Source organism: Oncorhynchus masou, chromosome 10 (assembly GCF_036934945.1).
Source record: "Oncorhynchus masou masou isolate Uvic2021 chromosome 10, UVic_Omas_1.1, whole genome shotgun sequence".
Lineage (NCBI taxonomy): Eukaryota > Metazoa > Chordata > Actinopteri > Salmoniformes > Salmonidae > Oncorhynchus > Oncorhynchus masou.
The window spans coordinates 16,358,610-16,376,685 of record NC_088221.1 but is presented as its reverse complement, the minus strand read 5'-3'; the positions used below and the strand labels follow the sequence as shown (position 1 = coordinate 16,376,685).

The 18,076-nt window shown below is 45.9% G+C and overlaps 1 protein-coding gene across 1 annotated transcript in view; it reads right to left on the bottom strand.

The window, feature by feature from the left end:
* stxbp5l (syntaxin binding protein 5L) overlaps positions 1-18,076 on the bottom strand; it is a 240,711-nt gene that overhangs the window by 3,188 nt on the left and 219,447 nt on the right. The window contains exons 22-26 of the mRNA XM_064976038.1: positions 10,341-10,580; positions 9,523-9,886; positions 9,190-9,355; positions 441-552; positions 16-236 (exon numbers count right to left, since the gene is read on the bottom strand). Coding sequence (XP_064832110.1) covers positions 16-236; positions 441-552; positions 9,190-9,355; positions 9,523-9,886; positions 10,341-10,580 — 1,103 coding nt within the window. The remainder of the gene's footprint in view (positions 1-15; positions 237-440; positions 553-9,189; positions 9,356-9,522; positions 9,887-10,340; positions 10,581-18,076) is intronic.

The window sequence follows — 18,076 nt, the reverse complement described above, 5'->3', positions numbered from 1 at the left end:
CTGGGGGGGTCGTACCTGGTGGGCGTGTGTGGAGAAGGTCTCGGCGCTGTTCATCATGAGGGCGGTGCGTTCCTCCAGCTCGCCCAGTCTCTCTCCTCTCTGGTCCAGGGCGATGCGGGCTCGGGCCAGGTCCCCCACGACGCCGCCGGCTGCAGCCTTCATGTTCTCCAATCCCATTGGGCCAGGGATGTGCTGGGCCAAACTCCGAGAGGCCTTTCCCGCTGCTGCCTCCCCAACTATAGGGAGAGGGAGAGGAGGGGAGGGAGATGATAGATAGAAAGAAAAAGATAGAAAAAGAAATTGGAGAGATGGATAGGAGCGAGAGGCAGAGAGAAATGAAAATATAAAGGGTGGGAAAAGGTTCATATGTGTCAAATTGTCTCTCACATGCTTACTTGGTACACATCAATAACACACGTAAAATATAGAAGGTAACCTACACAGCTCCTCTCTGTCAAAGGTCTGGGCGTTGCCCCCAAAGAAACCCTTGAGGAATCCTTTGTTCTGGGCCTCTGGTGTTTCTATAGGAGTGAACAGCTCCCCCAGCATGTCCTGAATCAACACACCACACACATTAATACACACACACTAATTATTACACACAAAAGAATGGCGCTGGAGGGGATGTCCACCGTTTTACGAGCTCTTGACCAGTTTTGATATTTTGTGTTTTTTTGCAATGTTCCTAACTTTTATCCACATAATATTTCGGCCATCATTGCATATGACCAAAAATAGCTTATGGATATTAAAACAGCGAATACTAACCTCTATTTGGATGAGAACTTCTATTTCAACGAATCAGAGGCAAATTATATAATGCTCATTCCAGACCAGGCCCAAATCCCTGTAATTCGGAGGAGGCGGAGACGGCACTGTTGAGGTCGGGGTGCGAGATATCTAATGAGATCGCGATGGCGAGTGGATGAGTCGCCATTACCCTCCGTTCTATTGGTGAACGTGCAATCACTGGAAAATAAACTAGATTAGCTCCATTCGAGCCTATCCTATCAATGTGATCAGATGAACTGTGATATCCAATGTTTCACCGAGTTGTAGCTGACCAAGGAATATATAAATCTAGCTGTTTTTTCTATACATTGGCAAGAAATAACAGCTGTGTCCGGTAAACTGAGGGGAGGGAGTGTGTGTCTCTTTGTCAACAACAGTTGTTACGCACTCTCTAATATTAAGGAAGTCTCAAGGTTCTGCTCATCAGAGTTAGAATACCTCATGATAAGCTGTAGAACACACTATTTACTAGAATAGTTTTAATCTATATCTTTCAAAGCTGTCTATTTACCACCACAAACCAATGCTGGCTGTAAGACCGCCCTCAATGAGTTGTATAAAGCCATAACCTCCCCGAGATGCAGTGCTCCTAGTGGCCAGGGATTTTAATGCAGGGAAACTGAAATCCATTTTACCTAATTTCTACCAGCATGTCTCCTGTGTAACCATAACCATAATTCTATATTCCTGATTCCTGCTTACAAGCAAAAACTCAAACAGGAAGTACAAGTCATGAACTCAATACGGATGTGGTCAGATGAAGCGGACACTAAGCTATAGGACATTTTCGCTAGCACATTACATTTACATTTAAGTCATTTGGCAGACGCTCTTATCCAGAGCGACTTACAAATTGCACAGATTGGAATATGTTCCGGGATTCATCCGACGACATTGAGGAGTTTACCACGTCAGTCAGCGGCTTAATTAATAAGTGCATCAGTGACCGTATGTACATATCCCAACCAGAAGCATTGGGATAAGAGCGTCTGCTAAATGACTTAAATGTAATGTAAATGATTACAGGTAACATCCTCACTGAGGGAATGGCTAGAGCTGCCGCTTTCAAGGAGTGGGATACAAATCTGGCCGCTTATAAGAAAACCCGCTACACCTTCCAATGAACCATCAAACAGGCAAAGCATCAATTCAAGTCTAAGATCGAATCCTATTACACCAGCTCTGACGCTTGTCCGATGTGGTAGGGCTTGCAAACTATTACGGATTACAAAGTCAACCCAGCCATGCGGGTGAATGACTGACCGTGTATGGAGGAATCCTCACTATCACTGTTCCTCAACTTGGCAGTAAGTACAGAATATTGCTACGGGAACAACTGAGGTATCTCAGTTTCAAGGTCTCAACTTGGAGAGAGAGAAAGCCTTTTGTGAGGTATTGGTCAGTCGAGCCAACGGTAATGATTAATTATGCTAAATCATGCAAATATAACTTTTTACTTTAACGAGTCTGACGAGAAGGATATCCTGCTTTCACTGTAACAGACCCAGATCCATGCCTTTTGCATGAAGAAAAGACACCGGAAAAGGGGAAGCAGATCAGGGATTCTTCTGAGAATTTGGAGGCGAGCAAACTCCCAATGCCTTCCATTCTTCTTGCTAACGTGCAATTATTGGAAAATAAAATTGATGACCTACCATTAAGATTATCCTACCAACCGGACATAAAAACTGTAACATCTTATGTTTCACCGAGACGTGGCTGAACGAAGAAACAAACAATATAGAGCTGCCGGGATTTTCCATGCACCGGCAGAACAGAGACACTACCTCTGGTAAGATGGGTGGGGGTGTGTGTCTTTTTGTCAAGAACAGCTGGTGCGCGATGTTTAACATTAAAGAAGTCTCAAGGTATTGCTCGCCTGAGGTAGAGTACCTTATGAAAAGCTGCCGACCACACGATCTACCAAGAGAGTTCTCATCTGTATTATTCGTAGTGGTCTATTTACCACCACAAAGCAAAACTGGCACTAAGACTGCTCTCAACCAACTCTATAAGGCCATAAGCAAAGAATAAAATACTCACCCAGAAGCGGCGCTCCTAGTGGCGGGGGACTTTAATGCAGGCAAACTTAAATCAGTTTTACCAAATTTTTACCAGCATGTCATATGTGCAACCAGGGACATAAAATCCTAGACCACCTTTACTCCACACACAGAGAGGCATACAAAGCTCTCCCCCGCCCTCCATTTAGCAAATCTGACCATAATTCTATCCTCCTGATTCCTGCTTACAAGCAACAATTAAAGCAGGAAGTACCAGTGACTCGCTCAATGTGGAAGTGGTCAGATGACGCGGATGCTACACTACAGGACTGTTTTGCTAGCACAGACTGGAATATGTTCCAGGATTCATCCAATGGCATTGAGGAATACACCACCTCAGTCATCGGCTTCATCAATAAGTGCATTGGTGACGTACGTACAGTCACTGTGGGTACGACATATCCCAACCAGAAGCCATGGATTACAGGCAACATCCGCATCAAGCTAAAGGCTAGAGCTGCTGCTTTCAAGGAGTGTGAGACTAATCTGAACTCTTATAAGAAATCCCGCTATGCCCTCAGATGAACCATCAAGCAAATCATCAATACAGGATTAAGATTGGATCCTACTACACCGGCTCTGACACTCGTCGGATATGGCAGGGCTTGAAACCTATTACGGACTACAATGTGAAACCCAGACGCGCGCTGCCCAGTGACTCGAGCCTCCCAGATGAGCTAAATGCCTTTTATGCTCGCTTCGATGCAAGCAACACTGAAGCATGCACAAGAGTACCAGCTCTTCTGGATGACTGTGTGATAATGCTCTTGGTAGCCGATGTGAAGAAAACCTTTAAACAGGTCAACATTCACAAAGTCGCTGGGCCAGACGTGTACCAGGACGTGTAAACAAAGCATGCGAGGACCAACTGGCAAGTGTCTTCACTGACATTTTCAACCTCTCCCTGACCGAGTCTGTAACACCTACATGTTTCAAGCAGACCACCATAGTCCCTGTGCCTAAGGAAGCGAAGGTAACCTGCCCCAAATGATTACCGCCCCTTGGCACTCATGTCAGTAGCTTTGAAAGGCTGGTCATGGCTCACATCAACAGCATCCTCCCGGACACCCTAGACCTACTCCAATTCACATACCGCCCCAAAAGATCCACAGATGACGCAATCTCAATCGCACTCCACACTGCCCTTTCTCACCTGGACAAAAGGAACACCTATGTGAGAATGCTGTTCATTGATTACAGCTCAGCGTTCAACACCATAGTGCCCACGAAGCTCATCACTAAACTAAGGACTTTGGGACTAAACACTTCCCCAACTGGATCTTGGACTTCCTGATGGGCCGCCCGCCCTCAGGTGGTAAGAGTAGGCAACAATACGTCTGCCACGCTGATCCTAAACACTGGGGCCCCACATGGGGTGTGTACTTAGTCCCCTCCTGTATTCCCTGTTCATCCACGACTGCTTGGCCAAATACAACTCCAACACCATCAATAAGTTTGCTGACGCCTGATCACTGACAACGATGAGAAGGCCTATAGGGAGGAGGTCAGAGAACTGGCAGTGTGGTGCCAGGACAACAAACTCTCCCTCAATGTGAGCAAGGCAAAGGAGTTGATCGTGGACTACAGGAAAAGGCGGGCCGAACAGACCCCCATTAACATCGACGGGGCTGTAGTGGAGCAGGTCAAGAGTTTCAAGTTCCTTGGTGTCCACATCACCAACGAACTAGCATTGTCCAAACACACCAAGACAGTCGTGAAGAGAGCACGACAACACCTTTTCCCCCTCAGGAGACTGAAAAGATTTGGCATGGGTCTCCCGATCCTCAAAAGTAAAGTATGGCAAAGTATGGCAACTGCTCGGTATCTGACCATAAGGCGCTACAGAGGGTAGTGCGAACGGCACGGTACATCACTGGGGCCAAGCTTCCTGCCATCCAGGACCTATATAATAGGCGGTGTCAGAGGAAAGCCCATAAAATTGTCAGAGATTCCAGTCACCCAATTTATAGACTGTTTTCTCTGCTACCGCACGGCGAGCAGTACCGGAGCTACAAGTCTAGGACCAAAAGGCTCCTCAACAGCTTCTAACCCTCGCCACCGGACAATTTAGAATGACAATACCTTTTTTACCCCAAAGCCATGACTGCTGAACAGTTAATTAAATGGCTATCCAAACTTTCTGCTTTTCAGCCCCTACCTACTTGTACATAGTACATGAATCAATCACCCAACCAAACCTACATGTACATATTATCTCAATCAAACTACCTTGAACTAGAGGTCGACCGATTAATCGGAATGGCCGATTAATTAGGGCCAATTTCAAGTTTTAATAACAATCGTAAATCGGTATTTTTGGACACCGATTAAAAAAAATATTTAAATGTACACCTTTATTTAACTTGGCAAGTTAAGAACACATTCTTATTTTCAATGACGGCCTAGGAACGGTGGGTTAAAACTGCCTTGTTCAGGGGCAGATTTTTACCTTGTCAGCTCCGGGATTCAATCTTGCAACCTTACAGTTCACTAGTCCAGCACTCTAACCACCTGCCTCTCATTGCACTCCACGAGGAGCCTGCCTGTTCATTGAATGCAGTAAGAAGCCAAGGTAAGTTGCTAGCTAGCATTAAACTTATCTTATAAAAACAATCAATCAATCATAATCACTAGTTAACGACACATGGTTGATGATATTACTAGTTTATCTAGCGTATCCTGCGTTGCATATAATCAATGCGGTGCGCATTCGCTAAAAAGGACTGTCGTTCCTCCAATGTGTACCTAACCATAAACATCAATGCCTTTCTTAAAATCAATACAAACATATATCTTTTTAAACCTGCATATTTTGTTAATATTGCCTGCTAACATGAATTTATTTTAACTAAATTGTGTCACTTCTCTTGCAACAGGGTCAGGGTACATGCAGCAGTTGGGGCACTAACAAAGACAGCCAACTTCGCCAAATGGGGGATGATTTAACAAAAACGCTTTTGCGAAAAAAGCTTGATCGTTGCACGACGGTACCGAACCATAAACACCAATGCCTTTCTTGAAATAAATAAACAGAAGTATATATTTCTAAACCTGCATATTTAGCTAAAAGAAATCCAGGTTAGCAGGCAATATTAACCAGGTGAAATTGTGTCCCTTCTCTTGCGTTCATTGCACACAGAGTCAGGGTATATGCAACAGTTTGGGCCAACTGGCTCGTTGCGAACTAATTTGCCAGAATTTTATGTAATTATGACATAACATTGAAGGTTGTGCAATGTAACAGCAATATTTAGACTTAGGGATGCCACACGTTAGATAAAATACGGAACGGTTCTGTATTTCACTGAAATAATAAACGTTTTGTTTTCGAAATGATAGTTTCCGGATTCAACCATATTAATGACCAAAGGCTCGTATTTCTGTGTGTTATTATGTTATAATTAAGTCTATGATTTGATAGAGCAGTGTGACTGAGCGGTGGTAGGCAGCAGCAGGCTCGTAAGCATTCATGTATACCTTGTACAGTACACCTTGTACAGTATATAGCCTGTACTGTATATAGTCTCGCTATTGTTATTGTGTTACTATTCTATTTTCATCTATTTTTTTATTTTCTTACTTTAAGTGCATAGTTTTTATTTTATTTTTAACACCTTTTTAATCTCCCCAATTTCGTGGTATCCAATTGGTAGTAGTTACAGTCTTGTCTCATCCCTGCAACCGTACAGACTCGGGAGAGGTGAAGGTCGAGAGCTATGCCTCCTCCGAAACACAACCCAACCAAGCCACACTGCTTCTTGACACATTGCACATCCAACCCGGAAGCCAGCCGCACCAATGTGTTGGAGGAAACACTGTACACCTGGCGACCTGGTCAGCGTGCGCTGCGCCCGGCCCGCCACAGGAGTTGCTAGTGCGCGATGAGACAAGGATATCCCTGCCGGCCAAACCCAAGCCAATTGTGCCTCGCCCCATGGGCCTCCCAGTCGCGGCCGGCTGGGACAGAGCCTGGGCTCAAACCCAGAATCTCTGGTGGCACAGCTAGCACTGTGATGCAGTGTCTTAGACTACTGCACCACCCGGGAGGCCACTTAAGTGCATTGTTGGTAAAGGGCGTGTAAGTAAGCGTTTCAGCATTCGGTACATGACAAATAAAATTTGATTGGATTTGACACACATTAATACACGCACACACACACACACACACACACACACACACACACACACACACACACACACACACACACACACACACACACACACACACACACACACACACACACACACACACACACACATTAATACCTGCACACACATACACATTAATACACACACACACATTAATACACATTTCTAACCAACATAAACACACAGTAACACAGTCAGAACTAACCAGCATAAACACACAGTAACACAGTCATAACACAGTCATAACTAACTAACATAAACACACAGTAACTCAGTCAGAACTAACCAGCATAAACACACAGTAACACAGTCATAACACAGTCATAATTAACCAACATAAACACACAGTAACACAGTCATAACAGTCATAACTAACCAACATAAACACACAGTAACACAGTCATAACACAGTCAGAACTAACCAACATAAACACACAGTAACACAATTATAACACAGTCATAACTAACCAACATAAACACACAGTAACACAGTCATAACACAGTCAGAACTAACCAACATAAACACACAGTAACACAATTATAACACAGTCATAACTAACCAACATAAACACACAGTAACACAGTCATAACACAGTCAGAACTAACCAACATAAACACACAGTAACACAGTTATAACACAGTCATAACTAACCAACATAAACACACAGTAACACAGTCATAACTAACCAACATAAACACACAGTAACACAGTCATAACTAACCAACATAAACACACAGTAGCACAGTCATAACACAGTCAGAACTAACCAACATAAACACATAGTAACAGTCATATCGAACCAGAGGCACACAACAGCAGATTACGCACAATGGGATTTGTGGATATTTAGGCATTGCAAGTTGGCTAAAAAAAGCACGCAGTTGATGAAACAGGTTTGAAATATTGTAGGTGAAGTCATCACTTGTCTGACAATTTCAAAAAGGACACTTGTTGAGAAGCATATCAGTGTTGGAGTTTTACTGTGCCAGCAGATGGCAGTAGGATTATACTGCATGTTCAGTCATGTTGCTGGATGAGAAGGACTGCATGTCTGAAGCTTCACCAATGTCTGCTCTTATTAGTGTGTGTTTGTTGTGATGGCTAGTTTTCCTAGCTACCGATTCCTTCACACTGCAACAAATTAAGTTACACTTCCGTTACAAAAAAAAACAATGGAATATAACTAACGACTGGGTCTTAGATATAGAAATAATAGAACTAACAACTGGGTCTTGTCTCTAGATATAGAACTAATAGAACTAACGTCTGGATCCTGTCTCTAGATATAGAACTAATCTAACAAATGACCGTAAACAAAAGATGAGAAAGTATGAATTTTCTTTTTTTGTATATATACATATATATATATATATACTGTATATATCAACAAAGAAATGTTATTACTACCAGTAAATGTGTACTTTAATGTTGTTTTATTTTGCCACTGTGGTATAAGTGCGATTCATTAGTGAAAACTCCACTCCACTGAGTCATCCATTTGTCTAAGGTAATGTACAGAATGTCAGCGTTTAGTTTCAAGTGAGAATTGGGCAGGTCTGATGCCGAAAAAGAAAGGAAATTCCTGCCAACCATATTTTATTTTATCTTTGCTGAATGTATAGTGTGTAGTTCCAGTAGTTAGCTACAGCGCGACATGACAAAAAAAGTCATTAACTACTGAACACACTACCTAGTTTAGAATGTAGTTCAACTACCACCAAGCTACTGCAAAATATAGTTGAGCTACATGTCGTTCACTACTCGCCAACGCTGCGCACACACACACTCCACCACCACGGAGTCAGCGCAGTGGAGCTCAAACCACACATGACAAGCGTGACATTTCACTTCAATGGCCACTGTCATGATTGGGCTTTAGCAAAGGTATCAATTATAGCACCCATATATTTACTGCACCACTGGCTCTGAGAAATCACTCTGCCTAAGCTGCAGGACGCAATGTGCTGTCATACCCACAAAGCAATGAGATTACCAAGGATAGACACACAAACACATGCACAGATACGCACAGACACACACACACACACACACACACACACAGATACGCACAGACACACACACACACACACACACACACACACACACACACACACACACAAACAAACAAGTACAGATAATTCTAACCTTCACAGTACACAAATGCACACACAGATGGGTGCTGACCTGTAGGTTGTCCGTCATCTCTTGGCTGTATGTGAGACGCTGTATCTCTGTAGGAGAGCTCAGATACAGGGCCTGGCCTCCGTTAGTGAAGACAAAGGTCCGGGCGATACGCAAGTCGGTCAGGGGAAGGTAGTTGATATCCATCAGGGGTCTTAGACTGGGCAAACTGGGAGGAGACAACAACAGAAAAAACACAACGCTGTCAAGGGTGGTAGTAGTAGAAGTCATCTCATGGGCCTGTAGGAATATGACAGAACGACAGGTCTTTTCGATCCATCAAGGGAACACGACCAAGACAGCTTTTAACAGGCATGAGAAAGACCGACCGTATACCTTAGGGTCATGATGTGTCCGTTGGCGCAGAAGCAGGCCAGGCAGACGCTGTTGCAGATGGAGACAACGTCAGCCCGCAGGAGGAAGGAGGACTCGGTGATGTTGTGGGTGAACAGGACAGCCTGGGTGGGCATGAGGAGGACCTTGGCCTGCTTCTCAGAGCACACAACGGCCAGGTGACCGTCACCGCACGCCTCCTGGGATGATGACGGGGAGAAGTTGATCAGCTTGCGCCTGCGGGGCCGGTCGGGGTCCTCGGGACCGTTGGGGTCCCGCCACACCTCGTAGGGACTCTGAATGAGAGCGCCCCCACAGTCCAGGAAGGCAAATCGCAACACAGAGCCTTTTAGCATCAGGACGGTACCTGGGTGTGCCATGGAAAGAGGCAGATAAGATAAGAAAAGATAGCACTTTCGGTAACGTGACATCCGAGATCTTTTCTATATTCACCAAATATTCAATTCTTTCTGATCTTGCTATCTAATATTGACTAATATCAGTCATTGAAATGGAATGAGAGAGTAGGAGGGCAGCGAAGAATGCCTACCTGCAAATCCCATTATCATACCCACGTTAGCATATCGATAATCTCTTCTCAATTGTTGCTTAGGTGGGCTTGAAGAGTAAGCCCCTCCCCCACCACCATGCCCTCTGTTGAACCTGCACCCCTACACCCTACCCTGTGAGTCAGTGAGTGATTCCTCCATTACAATCCTGTCTAATGTCAATGACATCAAAATAACGAAGGCTAAGGCAGGCCACATTCGGGATCTCCTTCCCCCAGATCATCTATCATTCCCTCAGGCAGACAGGCTCACCACTGGGCCCCATGGTGATGGGCTCCTCCATCCTCTCCTCCTCTTCTGTGGGGATGGATATGGGCAGGAGCAGGACCACGCCCAGGCTGGTGCCCACCCACAGGCAGGCGGTAGGCAGAGCATCGCCCTTACGGCCGTAGGACTCTCCGAACTGCAGCGTGGTCACTGACTCCTTGGTGTCGCGATCAATGCTGGACACACTGGAGCTCCGCGAGCGACTGAATGAGTTCTCTCTACTTTCTGCTTAACAACAAATTCCGGGGAAGGACACAGACACAATGAGGCAGAGGGGGGGGGAGAGGGAGGGAGAGAGAGAGAGAGAGAGAGAGAGAGAAGGAAGGAAGGAAGGAAGGAAGGAAGGAAGGAAGGAAAGAAGGAAGGAAAAAAGGAAGGAAGGAAGGAAGGAAGGAAGGAAGGAAGGAAGGAAAAAAGGAAGGAAGGAAAAAAGGAAGGAAGGAAGGAAAACAGTAGACAGAGTGGAGAGAAGAAGAGAGAGAGAGAGAGAACAGGAATAGGACAATGGAGTATGCAGACAGACAGAAAACAGAGGGTGATATACAGAAAGAGAAACAAGGCAATAAGACCAGGAAGAGAGAGATGTGGAACATAGAGAAGGGAGAAAACAGCTGCTTAAAAGGGGGGAGAGACAACGAGCAGCCAAGTGAGAACACACACACACGTGCAACACACAAATACACACACACACACACACACACACACACGCAGAGACAGACACACACACACACCACAAACCAACATGAAGTCACAGCTGTAGTGCTTAGTTACAGTTGGATCCATCTATGACTCATTTGATTATGGCCCAATGAAAGCAAACACACAGTACGAAACCATTTCTGTCCTTTTGAATTTTCCCATTATTATGTTCTCTCACTCACTGCAGGTTCAAGAAATACCCTGATGTGCATACATACACACACAAAACACAGGTACTCATACTGTACACACACACACACAAACACATACACAAAATAGGTGGACGCACACACACACACACACACACACACACACACACACACACACACACACACACACACACACACACACATCACATCACATCAAAACACACAGATTGTGTTGACCCCTTGCCTTGCTAGGCATTCGGATCCTCCATTACATATTTATAGATTTAGCCTCCTGCCTCCACCATAAAAGTATTTCTGTATTGCCCAAGAATGATTCATGCACTTCTCAATTATTTACAACCTGACTATGTGCTGCCTGGGCTTGTTCTACAAACACCGTAGACTTTATAATTTAACAGCGGCTGGGGATTTCTGCATTGCCCAAGGTTCACTCTTAATATTTTCATTCAAAAAGCAAATGGAACAAATTGGAAAGGGCTCTAGCTAAACATTGCTTTCTCTCTGCCCTACTCTGTCTTTACTAACAGAAGAAAATAAAAAGTGTATCAGAATAAAGAACCAGCACATCATTAATGCACCTCATGGCATTTCACAGTGCCTTGGATTATCAGGCAAGCAAACAAAACTGAACAAGCAAAAACGCAGCAATAAAGATGTGTGTCCATGGCATGCAAACATTAGGACAGTGTACACTAAGCACATACAGAACAGCTGTACCTTGGACACAGCACACACTCCTATAAGCCATGGAGAGATAAAGTACACAACCGTGTTCATCCTGTCAACCCCAAGTACAAGAGCAACAAGCGTGTGTCCCTGAACATCTCTAGACAGGACATGGACGGGGACAGAGCAACGTGGGGCCACAGGACGGACGTACTGGCCGACGGAGTTGGGGACAGTGGGCCGCACGTGGCGGTGCACTGCGCCCCCCCCCCCCCCTTACCTCTCTCGCTCCAGTTGTAGGAGGTGGTGTGGTGCTCGTCGTGGGAGTACATACTGACTCCATGCAACTGCTGAAGCATTGCCCTCCTGGACGCATGGCCACCTATTCCCCCACATCACAACCCCCATCCAAACCCCCAACACCAACCAAGCCAGCCAGAAAACCAGCCGACAGAAGGACAGACGGGACAGACGGCAATACCAGAGATAGACAGAGGGGGAGAGAGAAAAAAAACAACTCAGCTGGGATGAGCATGGTTAGGACAAAAGAAAAAGGGAGAAACAGAGACGTTTTATCCCTCCAGCAGAAAGAAACTGCCTAACCCTCCTCCTCCTGCCAAACTCCTCGGACCATACATGACAAGTGAAACCTGTTTCTGTGACTAATCAATAGGGATATGAAGAGAAATAACATCCCTCCAGAAGGCAGTACAGCCAAGCCCTGTTTAGGGCGACGCTACACTACGCTACAACGCTCCCGGCTAGCATTGAGGCTAGAGAATGTCATGGCTTTTGTTGTCGGGCCTGTGTCCAGAGTGGCAGCTCATTTTCTGCCGTGTGTGTCCGGGTTATGTTTGTGCATGACAGAGTCTTCAAGGTGGTAGCTAATGAAAGTCACGCACAGTGGCACTCGGACAGGACACGGGGACCCCCAAGGGGGCCAAGCAGGGATTTAGTAGGAAGAGGGAGGGGAGGAGAGAAGAGGAGGAGGAGGGAGGGGAGGAAAGTAAAGAGGAAGGTAAGGAGGGAGGGGAGGAAAGAGGGGAGGAAAGTAAAGAGGAAGGTAAGGAGGGAGGGGAGGAGGGAGGGAAGGAAAGTAAAGAGGAAGGTAATGAAGGAGGGGAGGAGGGAGGGGAGGAAAGTAAAGAGGAAGGTAAGGAAGAAGGGGAGGAGAGGAAAGTAAAGAGGAAGGTAAGGAGGGAGGGGAGGAGGGAGGGGAGGAGAGGAAGGTAAGGAGGGAGGGGAGGAGGAGGAGAGGAAGGTAAGGAGGGAGGGGAGGAGGAGAGGAAGGTAAAGAGGGAGGGGAGGAGGAGGAGAGGAAGGTAAAAAGGGAGGGGAGGAGGAGGAGAGGAAGGTAAAGAGGGAGGGGAGGAGGAGGAGAGAAGAAGAGGAGGAGGGAGGGGAGGAAAGTAAAGAGGAAGGTAAGGAGGGAGGGGAGGAGGAGAGAAGAAGAGGAGGATGGAGGGGAGGAAAGTAAAGAGGAAGGTAAGGAGGGAGGGGAGGAGGGAGGGGAGGAAAGTAAAGAGGAAGATAATGAAGGAGGGGAGGAGGGAGGGGAGGAGGAGGAGAGGAAGGTAAAGAGGGAGGGGAGGAGGAGGAGAGGGAAGGTAAAGAGGGAGGGGAGGAGGAGGAGAGGAAGGTAAAGAGGGAGGGGAGGAGGAGGAGAGGAAGGTAAAGAGGGAGGGGAGGAGGAGGAGAGGAAGGTAAAGAGGGAGGGGAGGAGGAGGAGAGGAAGGTAAAGAGGGAGGGGAGGAGGAGGAGAGGAAGGTAAAGAGGGAGGTGAGGAGGAGAGGAAGGTAAAGAGGAAAGTAAGGAGGGAGGGCAATGCTTCAGCGACTCAAGACACACATAGACAGTATAGTGGAGAGACGAGGACAGACAGACGCCCTGGAGCTACATCTGACACCTCGGTCAATAACTTCATCACTACTAGAATGAAACCCATAGGCTTCAACAAGTTAATACCCCACGTACCACCCAGGGAGTGAATGACCAAAAGCGCCCACTTTGGCCTCATGGGAGGAATGACGAAAATCTGGTGTTTCTATGTCAAACAGCTTTGTTATATTTCAGTCTTCTGTGATGTGTATAAACTCCAAATTAAATGCATTTCCACTCTATCTCTGACATGGTAGAGGTGTCTTCTTGTGTTTAAGCCCATAACCATGTGTGTGAAGTGTATACTTTTGTTTAAAGTAGATTTGTTCAAGACTACCAAGAAACACTCTGTGTGACCCTGATTTAGCCCACTGCAGTAAAAGGTTGCAGCGATCGATGTCTTTGTCCAGTCACAGTCATTGTGTGCTCCTAACAATGTCAAAGCTGTAACTATGTTCACAGGCCATAATTGCCTCATGTTGCATAGCTGTAATATTTCATTCTCTGTCAGATAGAGAGGCATGGCGTGGTTGTTTATGTTGTGCCTGTCCCCTTTCTCTGGTGTGTGTGTCGTCTGGTGTATGAGTGTGTGTGTGGCGGGTCGCCTGGTGTGTGTGTGGCGTGTCGCCTGGTGTGTGAGTGGCGTGTCGCCTGGTGTGTGGGCCTCATTACAGGAACTCAGCCCTTCGCACCGCTCATTGACCTTTCATTATTCCAGTGACCCTGCTGTTTCATCGCTGTGGTAACCCAGCCAGCGCCAGCGACAAACTGAATGGGTAAGGGGGTCGCACTGCCTGATGGGAGCACCAGCATAACACACGCCATAGACTGGGTATGTCCTAAATGGCACCCTATTCCCTACGTAGTGCACTATTTTTGACCAGAGCCCTATGGGTCCGGTTTAAAAGTAGCGCACTATAAAGGCAACAGGTGCCATTTAGGACACAGCTATAGTCTCCATGGTGAGAGGAAAAGATATTTAAACATAGTTAGTGAACCGCCCAGGGCATATATAGCACTAAAAATACTTTAACACCGCCTGGTCTCCCATGTGCTTTGACATTTTGAGGAAACCACTTTAAGATCCACCTGTTGATCTGTTGGCTAGTTTTGATACGGTTACACAGTTTGAGTTCAAATGAGGTGATCTGTCCTTTTACAAATTCTTTTCATTTTTCCGGTGTGTCACCGTAACCTCTCGCCCACCTTACCGTGTGAAAAGCTTTGAGAGAATAAGTATTAGACCTATTTGCGCGGTCAATGACTCCTCATTGTTATCTAGGCGATTCCCAATTTCGCACTCTGGCGACTTCAACGCGTCGACGACGCTGATCGAGGTTAACTAAAGGCTTTCACACATCCTGCCGTCATTTAATTCTATTACGAACAGAAGTCAAGGTTCTGAGTTACAGCGAAATTGAACAAACTATATTTTGGCACTAATATTCTGTTCTACAGGGTTTTTATTACTACTCTAACCCAGGAGCTCTGGGAATACATGTAAACTAGGCATTTATAGCATGTCAGTAGCAATCTGATCAGTAACAAAGGCGACTGTGGCCTTCATTAAAACATGGAGCGTATGCTAATGTGGAACACAGCAGACTGCAACCTGCCTCCCAGCTCCATGGGTTCTGCCTTAATGGAGGATTTGTTCAGGAAATGGAAATACAAATCACACAGTTTTTGTGAAAGGGTCCATGCCGGTGTGTGTGTGTTTCGAAATCTTCAGGAATAGAGATTCTTATGTTGCCATTACCATGGATAAATTCGTGGTTTTCTTTCTCTCCCTGTCCACTTCTACCCCTGACAATCACCCACTGTCTTTGCAATTCGGGAGCAGCTGCTACTTTTGACAAGTTAAAATGTTTTGTTCTCCGGACAGCCTCGGCTAATCAAACACAACTCAGCGTGAGGACTGAACACCCTGCGGTGGCCCGTGGCTGGTCCAGGGTCCAGGGTCCTCTTGGAACACAACTAGCTCAGTCTGCCTTCCGTCCCTCCCTACCTGCCTGACCATCTGTCTGATCTGACGCTCCAGCTGGGTGATAGAGCCCTCTGACGACGGCGCAAGGTCGGATAAGTGTGACGTTTTGGAAGCAGTCCCCATCCTCTCTGTACCGCGGAGAGATTAGCTGGAAGGACCACTGGTGTCTGTCTGCTAATCCGTCCGGATCGGGATGAACCAGCCAGGCCACGGTAGTGCTAGTGTGACCTGGATAGGAAGAGCTTTGGCCAGGCTTACAGTACTCAGAGAACCCCTCGGTCTGTGCACTGACAGGACAGCACACAACATCAGATCAATACCAGGTCAAACACTTGGCATCCTGAGAATGACTCACAAAGGTCAGAAAGTGGATTACGCTAACTCACTGATAGAGAAGGACAAGGATTTTGTAACACATCTATAAGTAATGTTTGACATTCTGAGGAGCAACAGTATACATACATTAACCTTTAGATGTTGACATAACCACTCATAATAATGTATAGTTTTAGTAGCAGCTCTTGAAATAATATCTGGATATTCCGATCCATAGTGGTAATCTGGATGTTCAGATCCATAGTGGTAATCTAGATGTTCAGATCCATAGTGGTAATCTAGATGTTCAGATCCATAGTGGTAATCTAGATGTTCAGATCCATAGTAGTAATCTGGATGTTCAGATCCATAGTAGTAATCTGGATGTTCAGATCCATAGTGGTAATCTAGATGTTCAGATCCATAGTGGAAAGGTAATGCATAAAATCTGCACAGCACTTTTAACAATATTACCTGAGTTTATCTGCCGCTGTGACTATACAATCTAGTAAATGTCCCTCTATCCTCAGTAAGGAGGAGGACTGTGTTCCTAAACCGTGCAACGTTACGTTAGACGACTTGTCTCTGTGTTTAAGAGCCTATTATCGCCTATGTAAATGCATATTGAACCTGCATTTAGTTAAGGTGCACACAGCCGCACCTCCTGAATAGACCCAGTAGAACATTTCCTTTGTGGATGTTACATTCTACTCAGGATTAACAGGCCTGGGCAGCTGACCTCAACACTCAACACATTTCACCGTCATTTTGTCCATTTTGAGAAAAGAACCGCATCCCGACAGACTGGTTCTATTAATGGGCCAGGAGCTGAGTGACAGTAAGCTGCTATAAGACAAGGGCTGTGTCCCAAATGGCAACCTATTCCCCATATTGTGCACTACTTTTGACCAGAGGCCTATGGGCCTGAGTCAAAAGCAGCGCACTATGTAGGGAATAGGATGCTAGTTGAGACAACCAGGGGGGCGAGGTCATGTAGCTGTCTGAGAAAGGGGACACCTAGTCAGTTGTTCAACTGAATATATTCAGCTGAAATGTGTCTTCCGCATTTAACACAACCCCTCTGAATCAGAGAGGTGCGGAGCGCTGCCTCAATCCACATCCACGTCTTCGGTGACCAGGGAACAGTGGGTTAACTGCCTTGCTCAGGGGCAGAACGACATATTTTTATCTTGTCAACTCGGGGATTCGATCCAGCAACCGTCCAGTTACTGGCCCAACCCTCTTCCCCACCAGGCTTGGTGGAGACGTAAGTGTGGAAAACAATGAATGGATGTCCGTGGTTTGATGTTGTCTCGAGCTGTCCCTACAGCGTTCTGACTGTGACCTACAGAAGGCTGACTGACAGGGGGGTATGATTGCATGTAATGGCATGTTGATACCCATCCTGACAGTAGCCGTTTTCTCTCCCAGCGTTTCGGCAGGGGAGAGGTAAACATTTTGTCTCAACAAGGAACAGAGTGAAAGTAGATGTGAGTAACCGCTTGGCAGTGTCAGATGAGAGGATTTCCTCTGTTTGATGTTATTTGTGGCAGGACACCTCAGGACACATTCGAGCACAACAATGAAACATACCTACGCTCTGTAACACGGGACAAACATATGACGATAACCTTCCTATTGAGGTAGTAACCAGAGATCACAAATGCAATGGTTGAGAAAACACTGGACAAACATACATTCAGCCAAGTAGCAACATCTGGGATAGTATTGCAGTCAGATAAGCACCTAGAGGGAGTTAGACAGGTGTATATTTTTTTATATATCTATATATATATAATGCACACACAAACACACACACACCACACAGTACAGTATGGAATGGAAACACCTACTGGCGCCACACATACGGCACATAGATACACACACACACAAACCCCCTCCCTGTCACCATTGATACACTAACACAGGGACGGTATGGGTGGTACAAAGTGAGGATGTGGGCTTTAGTGTTGTGGTGTAGTCACATTGTGGTGGTGTGGTGGAAA